This window comes from Phyllostomus hastatus, unplaced genomic scaffold, assembly GCF_019186645.2.
Source record: "Phyllostomus hastatus isolate PE091 unplaced genomic scaffold, TTU_PhHast_1.1 phas_contig_1, whole genome shotgun sequence".
NCBI classification, from domain to species: Eukaryota; Metazoa; Chordata; class Mammalia; order Chiroptera; family Phyllostomidae; genus Phyllostomus; species Phyllostomus hastatus.
Window position 1 is genome coordinate 38,123,234 of NW_025333498.1, and position 15,894 is coordinate 38,139,127.

At 42.2% G+C, this 15,894-nt stretch overlaps 1 protein-coding gene across 1 annotated transcript in view; it reads right to left on the reverse strand.

Annotated features, from left to right (window-relative positions):
• Positions 1-4,319: 4,319 nt before the first annotated feature.
• LYPD6 (LY6/PLAUR domain containing 6) overlaps positions 4,320-15,894 on the reverse strand; it is a 119,493-nt gene continuing 107,918 nt past the window's right edge. Inside the window, exons 4-5 of the mRNA XM_045857976.1 lie at positions 9,131-9,261; positions 4,320-7,233 (exon numbers count right to left, since the gene is read on the reverse strand). Of these exons, the coding sequence (XP_045713932.1) occupies positions 7,066-7,233; positions 9,131-9,261 (299 nt within the window). The 3' untranslated portion in view covers positions 4,320-7,065. The remainder of the gene's footprint in view (positions 7,234-9,130; positions 9,262-15,894) is intronic.

Sequence of the window (15,894 nt, forward strand, 5' to 3'; positions counted from 1 at the left end):
TCAGCCTCCTTTAGCTGTAGATGACTATGCCTTGAAAGTTTGGTGCCAGTGGAGCAGCCTATGACAGATTGGTCTTCACTCAGTTTGCTTCTGTGATCTTTATTGATCATTTCTAATGGAGGGTTAGCATTTCCTGCCCGTCAGCTAATGGCTGCCCATCAGAATGACCTGGGGAAGCAGCCCTTTACTAACTACCCGGTGTTTTAAAGCACCCAGACAACTAGATTAGAATTGTTAGGCAGGATACCTGCTCATTATTATTTTCAGAAAGCCCCCCACCCGCAGGTGATTCTAATCTGTACTTGGCATTAAGACCCCCTGCTAGGGGCTCTTGGAGACATGTGTGCTCTGGGTTTAGTCTCAGGTTAGCCAATCTGCGGTCTCAGAGTGAGGCTGTTGGATTAGGGCGCAAGCATTTGCTTCCCTCAACTCTGTGCTCCTGAGGAAAGGACTACCAGAAGTCCTGCTTCCAGCAGGTCTGAGGGATTTCATTTTTTGCATATGTCTGACTTCAAGCAGATTCTAGCACTTTCTTTTTGTGAAATTTTTGCTAATTTCAGTAATTTGGGCCTTAAATCCTTACCTAGTTTATTTACTGAACTCCAACCTGCTATCCACCTTTGCCCTCCTTGTGGGGGCCTGTTCTCCAACTGATCGGGCAGCGGCTGGTGCATCCTCAGCTTCTCCCTTCAGTGGCTCCCCTACTGATCCTTTCTCCGTGGCTCCCACATTTGGAACAGTGTGTTATCCACAGTGATCTACAGTCTTTCAGGCAACCCGCTCTCTTAGGCTTTTCAAAGTTTGCCTTGTTCTTTCAACTATATCATTCCCTTTGCGTAAAGTATCGGGAATAAAGCACCCCAGATACTAGGCTGAAACTGTCAAAGGGAAAGTATCCACAGTCTTGCTCAAAGAATGCATTTCCAGCCTGAGTCAAATGATCGCCTCTGTGTACCAACAGGTGAGCTCCTGTCTTCTGTGAATTTGAGGCAGCATTTGTCCACCTTATCTGTTCCCCGTTCACTGAACAGGGATCCTGGGGACCCCAGTGCAAATCAGATCCCTAGTAGGCTGCCTGAGTAGCTTGGAGCACCTGAGACCAGTAAGCAGAGAGGCCCTCACTGTCCCCTTCCCATAAAGTGAAGGTGGAGATGGGCCAGCTCAGTTGACTAGATACTCACATTGACTGATCTTAACATGTCATCCCTGGATGGCCTAAGCTTTTCTAGACTTCTAATACTGCAAATGGAGCTTTCAGTTTTTTGACTTATTTGACTTGAAGAGTTTCTGGGAGGTCTGGTTCACACATTTCGTGTTGGTCTCTGGCTATCTTGCATCAAGGAGGGTGCGTCCCTACACAGCACACTTGGTATTTAGGTCAGTAGCAAAACCTACACAGGGTAGGTTTTACACAGGGTATTAATCATATTAATTAATGAAATATGATATTAAAGTCAGGGATGGGCCCAACCTTTTGAGTGTTTAGAAAGACTTCAAGGTGGGGATAAGCCAAGTTCTGACACATTCAGGGCCAAGCCAGGCTGAGTGAGGCACCGGTGAGCGCAGATACGTTCTTTCCGGCCGGTGGGCCTGCTCAGCACCTTTGCAGCCAAGGCACCTCAATGCAGAACTCCTCAAACAGGGTTCCTGTCCTCAAACAGCCCATCTTTATGCCATGTGGGGTGCCACTCAGGCCTGTTTTATGGCCGGCAGAGGCTGGGGTGGAGGTAAAGCCACGCTGGTGGGCAGCGTTGAAATGGGACTGGTAGTCATGGCCAGCAACACGTAGGGAGAAGGCAGATGGGTGTGGGGAGTATGCAGATTCCGGGTACAGACCCCATGTGACACCAGCAGCAGTGCTTCTCTGTGGAGGGGACAGGGGTTAGACAGTGAGTCGATTATGAATTCTTCTCAAAGATGAATGGATTTATTGAGGGAATGGCCTATATTTAGCACTTTCTTTTGCATCACGGCTCTCTTCTGGTGATATTTTTTTCATTTTGTTTAAACTCAACAGAGTTGCTCTTCATATACACTCTCCCCACTTTGACAGAATGATCCCTGTCAGTTCAGTAGGACTTCATTGGAGGCCTCAACTCCAGGCCTACACATGGCTTTTGAGGCTGGTTTCTGACACTGGACTTGCCAAAACCTCGAGAAAGCCATATCTGAGTAAGGAACCACCTCTAGTTTAGATAAATCATTCTGCTCTCTTAGAACATGATTCTGAAAATTACTTCCACTAAATGTTTTTCTTCTCAGGTTAGAACAAGCAATCTATGTTTTCATCAGCTAGCTTGCCTTCTTGCTCACCTTCTCCACCTCCTCTCTGCCCTGCCCTGTGTGGATGGTCCTCCTGGTGCTGCCAACCCATGGCGAGTGAGAGGGAAGGGGAGAAGAGAACCTAAACTGTTTTCCATTGCCCGTGTCTTAGTTACTTCAAGCATCTAAGGAGGGAAATTTTGATGAGTTTTATCATTTCTTTAACACAAGTAATGTGACTTTCTCAGAGACAAATGGTCTGAGTTTTCTGGGTTTCTTTTCCTCCTCTACAAAATTAAAGGGGTGCGCTAGATGTTTTCTAAGGTCCTATTTCATCTGATTTTGTGACCTGGGAAATGTCTTTTTAGTAAAAGTAACATAGAAGGGTAGAGTCATCTTACATGTCATCCCGGTGACAAGTGTGTGTGAAACAAAGAGTTCTGGACCAGGGATCAAAGTCATTGTACGAACTACCAGTGGAGTCTCCCTCAACCATTCCAAAGCCTTCATTAGCTGTGAGAGCTGTGAGTGGGGTCATGTGGACCAACTGAAGCAAGATATATCAAATGCTTTCAAAATAGAATCATACACAAGAACCAGGGGTTGCTATTAGAATAGCAAACAGTCTCTCGGAAATCATTTCTCAGCCTCTGGATTCTAGATCTCTAGTCAGCTTAAAATATACCTACATAAATGCTCCTAATCCTATCCCAGCAACTGCAATGGAATTTAAATATCAAGACAATAATAATTTGTTAATGGAAAAGCCATGAGTCTAAAATTAGCTAGACAGCATAATCACTGCAAATGAAGGCTTGATTTGAAAGGCATTTTGGAAATCTGCACTGATTTTGTTACACCAAATTTAAGTTAGCCACTTTATATTTAAAAATATCAGCACCCGTTTTCCAGTAGATTCCTGGAGAACACTCCAGGCTACAGTCGTGATGCCTCATAGTCATGCCTCCATCCTATTCCAAGTTGCTGCGTAAGCTTAGAAAAATGGCTGAATCTTTAAGGCAAGTTCTCCCAATTATAATATGTTTTCAATATTCCAAAGAGTTTTCAATGTTTCTCTCCCATTAGGTAAGTTAAAGGTAATGTATTGACAACATTTGTGAAAACTCTTTAGGTATCTCAGATAAAAGTTGCCATAATGTAGCCAAGGCACCCCATCTGTTTTTTATCCCTGGTATGCCCTAGATGTTGTTTGTAAACAAAATCTGGTAAGTGGAAAGAGATACAAAATGCCTTCATAAAAAGTGAAGGGTCCTTTTAAATGCCCCAAGCTGGGTTACCATATAATTTAGTTTCAAAATCAGATTTTCTAAAAGCACAGTCCACACGAGGTACTGTTTCCACTGAATACCTGGAGCTGTTCCCAAAGGTAAGGCCTGTCTTCCTGTCCGTGTGTAAGTGACACTCTAGAGCACCAGCCGTAGCACCAAACCAGAACCTAATGGAAACCCTTTAACTTTGGGGGATACTTCTGTTTGCCTGGAAATTTTAAAATATATGGTGTTAAAGAGTAACCAGGAATCACGAGCAAGCTAGTGTTTTTCAAGGACACTTTCAATGTATATCATTTACTATGAAAAATAAATTCATTTTATTGTTAGATGAAAATGTCATTTATACTATTCAAATATTTGTTTCCTGTTGCAGAAGAAGCCATCAAGGGAAAATGTTTTCTATTGTATCATCAGCAACATAATTCTTACTCCAAGAACAGAATAAGATTTTAAAATAAAGAGTTAGTGAGGTGATAGCACATACACACAATCTTTTTCTATTTCACGATTCAACAAAGAAATGTTCTGGGGAAACCACATACTTGATTGAAAAGTCTGGTAATCTTTCTTTCTTGGATTTCTGTAGCACGTACTGTCTATATGAATCATCTGGCAGGAATGAATTGTCTTGTGTCTTTTCAGGCATACATTTCTTGTCCTGGGAGGGAGGAGGTTCCCTATAGTGCTCAACCCAATGCCTTGTACGTAACTGGGTGCCTGAATAGTTGATTGGCATGTGCCTCTGCAGGGAACAGCCTGGAGAGATACGCTTAAAACTTTTATTCATTGATTTACAAAATGTACAATATTTACAAAATTTAGGCATTAATCTCATATTGACATGAATGCTGTGGAGAGTCTAAAAATAAATAAGTGGCACATACATTCATATATATATACATCACGGCTCTTCGCACTCAAGCCATCACCGATGGTGAGGCTGAACAGAAGGTTGAGTGTGGTAGAAAAGTCAGATGAGTGACCAGTCCCAGGCATTCCACATAGATGACCCTTCCGTGGCTCCTTGAGGCTGGGGATGGGAAGCAAAACCACTTTCAAGGGAATAAAACACCAGCCATTCTGACAGAGACACAGGGTGTACACAGCCAGATCTGTTCAAAGACTGTAGTGACCCTTGGGGTGGCAAATGACACCATTGTGGACCTGGGCCCTGCACACCAGCCAGGAAGGCTTCAGAGTGCCCATCTTCTCATTAAGAACCAACGTTCGGATGATGTCTCTTACTGAAATCTCATGCAGTACTTGGAAGGTGTCAGTGGACAGTGACCATGCACTAAAATGTCCTTGTAGATATGTACATCAAATTTCCAACGTCTTACAGCATTGTTACATGTAAGATCAGCCTGTCTCCTCTTTTAGTGAGAGGAATGAATGAGAAGACCATGCCTTCACCCCCAAAAGAAAAAAAACATCTGGGGACACATGCAAATGGCACCCTGCAGAGGCAGGACTAGATAAACGCAACATGACAACATGATAAGATGGCCACATTCCCATGAAGTCAGGCCTGGAAGTCTTCCTAGAGGTGGTAATTCCACCTCCCCTTCCACTTAATCCCACCCCATCCCATATAACCTAAATCAGAAGGAAAAGGCTTCATGTCATTGCGCTTTTTAGAGCCTTGGTACCTTCATCTATCAAGTATAAATTCTAGTAATTTCCCTTACATGGTTCTTGTAGGAATTACATGACCTAACTTATGTAAAGTGCTTAGCATAGTGCCCGGCACAGAACAGGTGCTTAACAAATGTCTTGCTTTCTCTCCCTCTAATTCCCCACCCCAGTTATAAGCAACTTATTGATGAGACTGCTGAACTCTGATTTAAGGCCATTTGATGCAATTTAAATTATTGTGTATCAGAGTTACCATTGTAAGTTCACATTTGGTCCCTGAGGAGGTCTCATTTTATGAGCCAGAGACAGTTTCCTGTGTGGAGCAGATGGCCCCCGACAACACCATCCTCTTTATTGGCAATGGCTCCACTGAACTTCATGCAAGTACGCCCGAGCCCTGCAGAGAAATCCATACCAGTGATGGCCACCACCCCAATACCTCTGGGACCCCACCACTGAGGAAACCATGAGCAAAACCTTGAAGCCAGCACATTAGTCTTGCTTACAACATAAATAATTTTTTCAACACTGGTGCAAGTATTATAGATAATGTTCAATGTGCATATACTACAAGCTCTACCACTGTTGAAAAATAAGTATTCTGATTTGATTGTTTGCTCAGAATAAAGAATCTTTTACAATATATTTTAGTTTCTAGTTATGCCATACAAAAATAAATATTGTATAAATGATTTACAAGGAAGAAGAAAAAATGGAACTTGGGGTGTGAAAATATAGGAAGGATGGTGAAACTTTTACTGTCTACTTCAAAAGCAATCAGCTAAAAAAAATCAAAACTTCCCACTGGGTCCCCTTACCAGTCTCACCGTAACCCCACCACTCCACCCGCTTCTCATCCTAGGATATCATGTCTTCTTTCCCTATTAATCTCCAGGCAATTCAATGTAGAACTTTCCCCTAAAATCACTGGAAATGTGAAAGAGGAAGAATGGGAAGGGCTCTTGGGCAGCATGCACTGCAGATGGAGGATCTGCTGAGCCTCTCACTGGACCCCCATGAGGAGCTAGGCTCAACCTCCACACATTCTCTTTCCTTTCATTTTGAAATCTTCTGTCTAAATTAGCTATGTCTGAGTAGGACACCATGACTGCTGTGGGACTCCTTGAATACCCGTTGGGCCAGGTAGAATCAGTCTAGTACAACCAGCTGCCAATCAGGCCCAATCTCACCAGTTATATGAAGAGACAAACAGCTACTCATGGATGCTAGTTCCATTAAATTAGGGGAAATCCTCCTCCAGCTCCCTCCCCACACACAACAAACTTTTATGACTGCCTTTTTACCTCCCACACAGAGAGCAGAGGGAATGTGATCCTCACCACTGGGAGAAGGATGTTAGAAAAAATAAATTGGACAAACTGCTCACTACTTTTCTGGAGACTTAGTAGAAATCTGCAAAGAAATGGTCCATTCATTTTGCAATTACCATTTTAAAATTCTAAACCTGTAAGTGAATTCATGATTATATTTAAACTAGTGGTCCTTTAGCTTCCTCCTGAAAAACACAACCATTCATGTTGCCTAGCATCCCAGAGGGTCCCAGGACCTTCTCTGGCTCATGCACGCATTCCAAATTAAGAGCCCAGATTTCAGCAAATGCAGAAATATTTGTTGGAGTAAAAACAAAGGCTTACAGTACAGAGCTTGGTCTGTTTTAGGGGCAGGCTGGCTTCAATGAGGTCTTGGAGAAATGACTACACTGAAGCCATGCTTGTTCCTCATGGGAAGTGGAAACGCTTAGCCAGGAAGACATCCTCGAGCACTGCAGTAACTGTTGTCGGGCCAATGACTCATGCATGACTATGGACCGTCAGAACCCCCATAAATCTCTAATACACACCGTGCCTTTGGACTGCTATAACGAGAGTCCCAACCACACCCACAAGCAGGACACTATCACTGACACACAGTGCGGGTGCCCATTTGTCTGATTTATGGGTGACGTTGTGGCAAAAGTCGCATCGGTTTCATTTCGGGGGAGTGGCAAATTACAGATGTTTCCTTCACAACAGGAAGTGCAGACCTGAAAAAAGGAGAAAAAGAAGCTCGATGAGAAGCTGGCAGATCTTGGATGAAGGTGGGGGTTTTGAAGGAACTGTCTCCCTCATAGCAAGACTCAAATGAAATTACCTGCTCTACTAAGGAGACACCAACACTGCATTTAAGGGCGGGGGATGAAATTTCATCGGGAAGCAATGCAGTCACAATGAAAGCCCCCACCCAAGCTTCAAGGGACATGGGTTCTGCTCTTGACATCCAACCACGCAGTTATTACAGTTTTATACATTTCCTGGGTCTTGGCTATTCCTTCTCTGAAGTGGGGATTATAAAGAATATTTACCCTACCCTTCTCAAAGAGGCTCTTTCTGACTACTTGAGGAAACTGTTATGAGGGCAACTTTCACTTGCCACCTTTTTACAGTGAAAGGGAAGTGGCAACAACCAGACAATTTAAACTTAAGTATTTACATTCATTAGAACTGTCTGCATAATTCTTTCCATTCTCCTGGGTGAGTTAAAGTTTTAAGGGTTTTCAGTTATGCAACTATTTCTGCTTCATGCAGCTTTACTTGTGGATTATAAGGCAGAAATAAAAACCAAAAAAACTATCAACAGAAGTTATTTCAGGCCATGGCTACACTAAGTACAGGCCGGCAGGGTTAGCATCAACTGGGAGCTAATTAGAAATGCAGAATCTCGAACTTGCCCTGCACTTCGCAATGAGAACCTGCATTTAGACAAGATCCTGACGCGAGTCGCACTCACAGTAATGTTGGAAGACTGTGATGGTCGATACCCTAGAGTCACTCTCCTGCGGAGGTGTCAGTCTGGTTGCAGCTGACATGGACTAGGGAGGCACTATGAAGTTACAGAGAGAAACTAGGGGTCAGGAGTGAGTTTGAATTCTGTCTCTATCACTTACTAGCTGTGTGACCTGAGCACGTAATGTCACTTCTCGATCTGCAACTTCCTCCTAGGTGAAGTAGCCACAATAATGCCTGAGAGCCAAGCCCAGCTTGCTAGGGGGTCAGGCAAAGCCCTTGAGTTTACCTACACATTTCAAACCAGGAGCAAGTAGGCAGATCATAACTTTACAATGAATTCTTAGTGTAATTGACAAGTCTCTTGAAAAGTAAGTGTCCATCTTCTTGAGAGAAAGAAGCCCCACTAACAGTACCATTGCAGCTATCCCAGCCCCCAGGAAGGCTGCCTGACGGGGAGAAGTGGGCTGACCCCAAATCAAGGCCAAGCCTGATATACAAGCTCATATGTGCAGCCAGCTCTGATGACCAGCAAGAGTCAGGGGCATTCCCCATTCCAACCGTGAGTCAGTCAGCCTTTTTCTGACTCCCTATATTCTCTTTCAAGGCTGCCCGCTCAGTTGGTTTTAAACTGAGTGCTTCAGTGCAGGCACCAGGTGGAATTTCAGAGGAGCAAAACCCCAGGGAGATGGTTCTCTCATCACCTACTAAAATGACTCAGGAGCCAGTGGATACTCCCCGAAGCCAGCACCCCACAAAAGGCATAGGCCCCACTCAATCAGAAGTAAAAGCTGAATTGCCTGGCCCCTCAGCTGAATGAGCTACTGGGACACCTGCAATGCTTTACTATGAGGACATAATTGGTCCCCTGATCCTCTTCCTTCCGGAAGTTTTATTACTTTCTTCTAAGTGACGAAAGGGTTTACAATAAATTTCAATGCCCTCTTGGTGTTGTGTTTACATAATTTTTCCTATACCCTGGTGTAAGTCTTTATTTTTTCAGAGTACACAGGAAAGGAAGCATCTTCTCATAATGCTGTAAGGACAGCCAAAAGCCTGCCTACACAGGAAGTGAACATTGCCCATGAGCCCCAGCAGGCGTCTGTGGTGGGGGGAGGCTGACTGGGCTGTACTGGCCGCCCGCTTTGCTGCCCAGACCTTGTGGCCTTCATGTTCGGAGTCTCTGCAGCCCGTGGACAAGCACTCTTCCAGTGGCACGCAGCGTTTGGTGACAGAGATGCTGTTTCCTGTGACTTCCATCGTGTGCTGAGTGTAGCAGTATCTGGTCTCTGTCAAAAACAAAAACAAATGTTTTAACTGACATAGAAAATGTTAGCCCAACCTGCCTGAAAGGGAAATAACAAGAGCATCAATACTATAAGTGCTAAAAAAAAAAACTCTGACAGCATATGGGATGTTCACTGCATTGGGTTATGTCCAATCCCAAAGGTGTCCTTGGAGAGCCACTGAGCTCTTATAGGAGGAGGGCCCTCGAAGACTATTGGTCTCCTTCTGTCGCAATCCCCCTACGCCAAGACCTGGTGGCATCACTCTATGCCTTTCAACAAATTTTACCACTGGATAGATTTTTATTTTGAGGGAAGGAGAGGTTTAGAGGGATGATTTAGAAGGTGAGAGTCATGGCAATTTTCAGAGATATGAATGGGTGAAAAAGTTCAAAACACCTGGTGTTAAAAGACAAGAAGTTAGGCAGGTACAAAGATCTTTGAGGAGATAAAAGACTATATATCAGAGGCTGGGTGTGTACATGTGTGTGCATGTAACAGTGCTTCCGAAGTAGGGGCAGAAAGAGTGAAAACAGATTCACTGTATCTGAAGCAAATTACTTTATCCAGAAGGAAGAACTTCTTGTCTAGGAGCACAGCTGGACGTTAGAATTCATTATGGAAGACAACTAACCCGACAAAGGAGGAGCCCAAACTGAGGACCACTGCTTTCCTCTAGCACTATTTCAGCGCCTTTTCAGGAGCATAGCTCAAGAAAGATCACAAAGTGAGTTTCTAGAGGCCCACCTAAGTCTTAGAAGTCTAAAAACTTGAGATTTCTTCCAAAATTCCATTAAGATTTTTTTTATTTGTAATTTAAAGTCTAAAGAAAAATGACTCTGTCGATGTAATTTTTTAAGTCCTCCAGGCGGTATTCAGCTTTCTGAGCCTGGGGCTTAGTTGAATGTTCCTGTTCCACTTTCAGACTGAAAAAGAAAATGAGTAATTTCTAAGAAATGTCACTGAGCTGTTTTTCATCCATATCTTGGACCTAACTTTGCATACTTTATACATTTTGGATATTTAGTGGCTAATATGGAATTACGACCTTCTACCATGTTATTTATTAGGCCATAAAAATCCCCACCCCCACCAGATTCTGTCATAATTTTGGCAGCTTTTAACCAAAGCGTTAATGTCCGGAGAAGAAAGCTGAGTAATTTCAGGCTCTGAGCATGCCTCATCCACACGGCACTGACACATCTGGGAATTGCAAGAGTCCAGGGGTGACAATAACCTTCCTAGACACCGCACCTGGCCGGGGGCCAGTGCGGCCTCCGACTGAGTCTTGCTAAGGGGCAGCGACTTTCCCAATGGTCACACTCTCACTGGGTGTGCATGGGTGGGGTCTGTGTCAGGGCCCTCCCTCTAACGCTGTTCGCAGGTGGCACTCTGACCAGAATCTGTCAGCTGGAATCAGGTCACCAGGCAGACCCTACCTTGCTCAGGATCCTAGAGTGGGGTCAGGAAGGTCACCTATATGAGCTTATTTAAAAAAGAAAAAACTGGAAAGTCCATAATATTTTAAAATTGAAGTGATTGTTTTTCTGATGAAGGGGAGGTGGCAGCCCTCCCGACTTTTTTTTTTAAGCCTTTGACAGGTTTGAACATACGGAGGCCCCCACCTGAGCTATATACCACCTTTTCCAAGGAGGACTGGCTTACTTCTCTGGCATCAGACTTGGTCATTTATGGCCCTGATAGGTAGACCTCTCCCACCCCCACCTCAGCCTCAGATGTTCAAGAAAGCAATAAAAAAGGAATGTTCTTATCTCTGTCTTCTCTTCAGCAGACAACCAGGAGCAACTGCCAGAGGTTTTATTGCTCCCAATGTAAATCTGAGCAGATAAGACCACATGTTTATGGAATAAGTAAATCATGACATGGTTTCAGTTTTGGAAATATATTTATCCCCCAAGGAGTGCATTCTCTTGTTTTAACTGAGCCTTGGAATAACAATTGGTGAGCCTGACACAACCATCTTTCGTTCATACTTATATGTCCATAACAAACTCTTTTAATTTATTAATTGGAAGTTTATTCCACTGAACTTAAGTAGAGACAATGACTGATGAACTTCTCTTTTATTCAGGAAAATGTGCAAAAGCCCAGTTCCTAATAATCCATTTCTTACCATTCTGGTGGGAGAAGTGATGATCAGTGATGAAGCTGGATAAGAACTTTTTCTCACACTTCACCAAGGCCAACCCATAACACAAAGGTATATTGAAAACACCACTATCCCTTAAAAGGATCCATTCTACCTCTTATCTTACAAAGCTCCTAGGTGAGTTATAAAGTGTTAATGTAGAAAAAGGTTCGGCAGTTAAATAAATCTGGAAAATGCTCAGATAAAGTTGAACAGGTTTCTTTAGTGCACAACTTATGAGAGCTTTGAATTTGTACTGTGATCTCCAGGGGAAATGGGGGTGGGCAGGCAGAGTTTCCCAAGCAGAACTAGGGGGACCACATGTGGCTTATCGCTGGACTGCAGAATTGATAAAAACTGAGTTTCAGCCACAGAGCATTGCTCTCCATGCATTTTGAATAATCCTTGGGTTAGTAATGAGGTTATATGAGAATCAAGCCTGCTGATAACTTCACACTAAAAGGATCTCAAAGGCTTTTATCTAAAAGATAAAAGATGGATTTAAATTTCTACCAAGTTAGTTTGGGCCTTTAAAAAAATCTCATATTCTGCACTGCATGGTATTCCCAGAGGTTGTGAAACAAGTCTTTTACTGTGAGATTCACAGGCATTCAAGGAAAATCAGAACTGAGTAAGAAAGCTTAATCAACTATTGGAAGACACAAAATATAATTTTCATGAAATTCACACATATATTCACACAAATTCCCTAACCTAGCTCTGAAACTTTAAAAAAGTTTCAAAGCTAAAATGTAAATTTCCATTTACTCATCAACATTCAGTTTCCAACCACAGAAACTGTATCAAAACAAAATACACATACAATGATTTGAATTAAAATGAGACATTAAAAGCGACCAACTCTCAGGTAAAAGGCGTTCATGCCACTCAGTTATTCTCTGTGGCTCCTCTAGTTTTGGTTTCTTTACAAACATTTAATTATGAAAGTGATGCTAAAGAACAGTTCACCAGGTGCAAAAAAAAATTAATGGGAGGAAATCACTTTAATCATAATATTACCAATTACATTGAAAAATAAAGGCTGGTGGCATCAGCGGCACCCTCTGCCCGATTCCTTACAGTGCACGCAGCCCTTCCCATCCTGCCCTGCTCCTTCCAGGCCCCTCTCATCAAGGACCATTCACCCAAGTGTTCAATTCGATGCTTTTTCTCCTCTGTCTGATCCCGTAGAATTTCTCTGCAGTTCCAGGTTCTGCTATGTGTAATCTCCTCTGCAGATTCCCTGCCCTAAATGAGACAGCTTTGTCTTCTAGGTTTTCTCCTGCTTCTCTGGTCTCTTCACTTCCAACTTTCCCTGAGTGTCGATATTCTCCCAAGTTCAGTTCTTGGACCTCCTCTCACTCCAGTAACCTCATCCGACCTGTAATGACATATCTTCAGTCTGATTCTCTCTCCCAGGCCAGAGATCCAAATGTCTAACTATTTCATGGAGATCACCAGCAGCACTTTGCACCTTGTGCCTCATGTGTCTCAAATCAATCCCATCGCCTCTCTCCTCCTTGGATCTGTTTATCTTCCTGTGTTTCTGCTTCAGGAGAGGACATCCTGAGATGTGTACCTCTGTCTTGGACTAGAAACTTCAGAATCAGCTCAGACCCCTCTTGCCAAGCTGGGTGTCTCCAAGTCTTCTGAAATGTCTCCATTTTCCTTCTAGTTTTTTTCTGTTCCATTTTCCATTTCCCCAATACAGGCCTCAATCATTTCCTGTCTTCTTTGCCAATGATCTCTCTCCTTTCTAACGCAGATGCCAGACAACCAGCCACCAGACAGATTACTGAAACGGAGGTCGATCATGCCACTCACTGCCTACAAGAGTATGAGTAACATAAAATCATGAATGACCCCTAAACGTCAAGGTGCCCTGACTGCTTCAGGCTGGGTATGTTTGGACTACCTCTGGTGCACTCTCTCTGTGAAAAGAGTATATGAGTAACTGTGAGAGGCATCAATTACACTTGTAACTCAGAGCTTGGCCTCTGAAACTCAGCACTTACTATGACCCAGGGTCCTCCTTGCTCTAGGCCTCAGACTACCCATCGTTGCCAACTAGATGCCTTGAGCCACCATGACACAACTTTTGAGTATTCTTCACAACAATAATTTTTCCTTATCTTCTGCTCCTACAAACCCAATGTTTGCCAGGGCTCAAACCAAGTGACATGAATTTTGCGAAACCTCCCTTGATCTTCCTCCCAACCAGGCAGCCCTTCCTTAGCTTCCTTATATGGTATTGCCTGCCTCTACTTCTATCTAGATCAGGGTTTCTCAATACTGGCACACCGGCATATTTTTTTTTACTGGTTGATTTTGTTTGTCTTTTTAATTAAATTTTAGATTTTGATATAATTGCAGATTCACATGTATTTGTGCAAAATAACAGAGTGATCCCACGTATCCTTTATTCAGTTCTCCATAAATGGTAGGATATTTCAGAACTGTAGTATAGTATCCCCATCAGAGCACTGACATTGATGCAGTCAAGACACAGAACATTCCATCTCCACGGGAACCCCTCACGTTGACACTTAAGACTCACATCCTCTCCCCTTCTGTCCTCACCCCCTCCTTAACCTTGGCAACAACTAGTCTGTCCTCCATTTCTATAACTTCATCATTTCAAGGATGTTATATAAATGGAATCATACAGTATGTAAACTTTGGGGACTGAGCATTTTCACTCAGACTAGTTCACTTGGAAAGGTAATGAACAATTCGTTAATTTTTATTGCTAAGTCATAGTCCATACTACGAACATTCCAAAATTGGTTTAACCTTTCACTCATTGAAAGGATATCCAGGTTGGGGATATTATTAATAAAGCTGCTATCAATATTTGTGTAGAAATTTTTGTGTGAACTTAAGTTTTCAGTTCTTTGAGATAAATGCTTCAAAGTGGGATTACTGGGCTGTATGGCAGTTGCACATTCTCAAGTGTGGCTGTACCGTCTACACTCCCACTGGCAAGGTATCCGTCATCTAGTTTCTTCCCATTCTCACCAGCATTTGGAGGTGGTGTCTTTTTTTTTAAATTTTAGCCCCTCTAACAAGTGTATAATGGTGTCTCATGTTTTCAATCAGCATCTTGCTAAGGGCTAATGATGTTGAATATCTTCTCACGTGCTTATTTGTCATCTGTTTATTTTCTTTGAACTATTTTTTCATGTTTTTTGCTCTTTTCTTAACTTATTTTCCAGTTGAGCTTTGACAATTCTTTATATATTTTAGATACCAGTTTTTTGTCAGAAACATCATTTATAAAGTTTTTCTCTCAGTTTGTGGTTTGGCTGTTCATTCTCTTAACAGGGTCTTACACTGCACAAATGTTTTAAATTTTAATGGAGTCCCCTCATCAGTTTTTCCTTTTATGGATTGTGTTGTGTATATCAAGTCTAGGAACTCTTTGCTTTACCCTAGATCCTAAAGATTTTCTCTTGAGTTTTTTCCTAAATGTCATATAGTTTCATATGGAACACTTATGTCTGTGATTCACTTTTGAGTTAGCTTTTGTAAAAAGTGTTAGACTTGGGTTGAGGTACTTTTTTTTTTTTTGCCCTTGGGTGTCCAATTGCTCCAGCACCATTTGTTGAAAGGCTGTGTTTCCTCCACTGGCCTGCATTTGTGTCCTCATCAAAAATGAGTTGGGCATATCTTCAAAGATCTCTTTCTGAGTTCTCTATTCTGAGCCATTAATTTATGTTTCCACCTCTCCCCCCACCAGTACTACCATCTTAATCACTGCAGCCATGTGGTAAATCTTGTAAAGAGAGTAGATTTACCCCTCACTTGGATTCTCTTTTTTAAAGTTGTTTTAGCTATTCTACCTTCTTACCGTCCCATATAAGTTATGCAAATATCTTGTCTGTATCTACAATCTTGCTAAGATTTTGACAGGAATTGTGTTAAATCTACATATCAATTTGGAGAGAACTGACATGTTTACTATGTTAAATCTTTTAATTCATGAACATGCTCTCTCCATTTGATTTCTTTTATTAGCATTTATACTTTTCAGAATATTTATCCTGTACATGTTTGTTTAGACTTACTTCTAAGTATTTATTTTTTAACAATTATATATGACATTATATTTAATTTCAATGACCACATTCATTAATCGATAATACATATAAATACAATTGAGTTTTGTGAGTTTATCTTAATATCTTGTGAGCTTGATGAGCTTCTTAGTTCTGGAAGTTTTGTTAGAGTTGTTGGGATTTTCTACATGTCATCTGTAGTAAGAGATGATTTGATTTCTTCCTTTCCAATCTACATGACTTTTATGTCCTTTTCTTGCCTATTACATTGGGTAGAACTTTCAGCAACACATTGGATTTGAGCAAATGAACCGGACTACACTTTACATATGGTCAGTAGTTAAAATGAAAGTGATAAGACACAAGTATCAAATGGAGGCTTCGTATCTGAGGCAACTGTGTTAACAAGCAAAGCAGGGACAAAACACT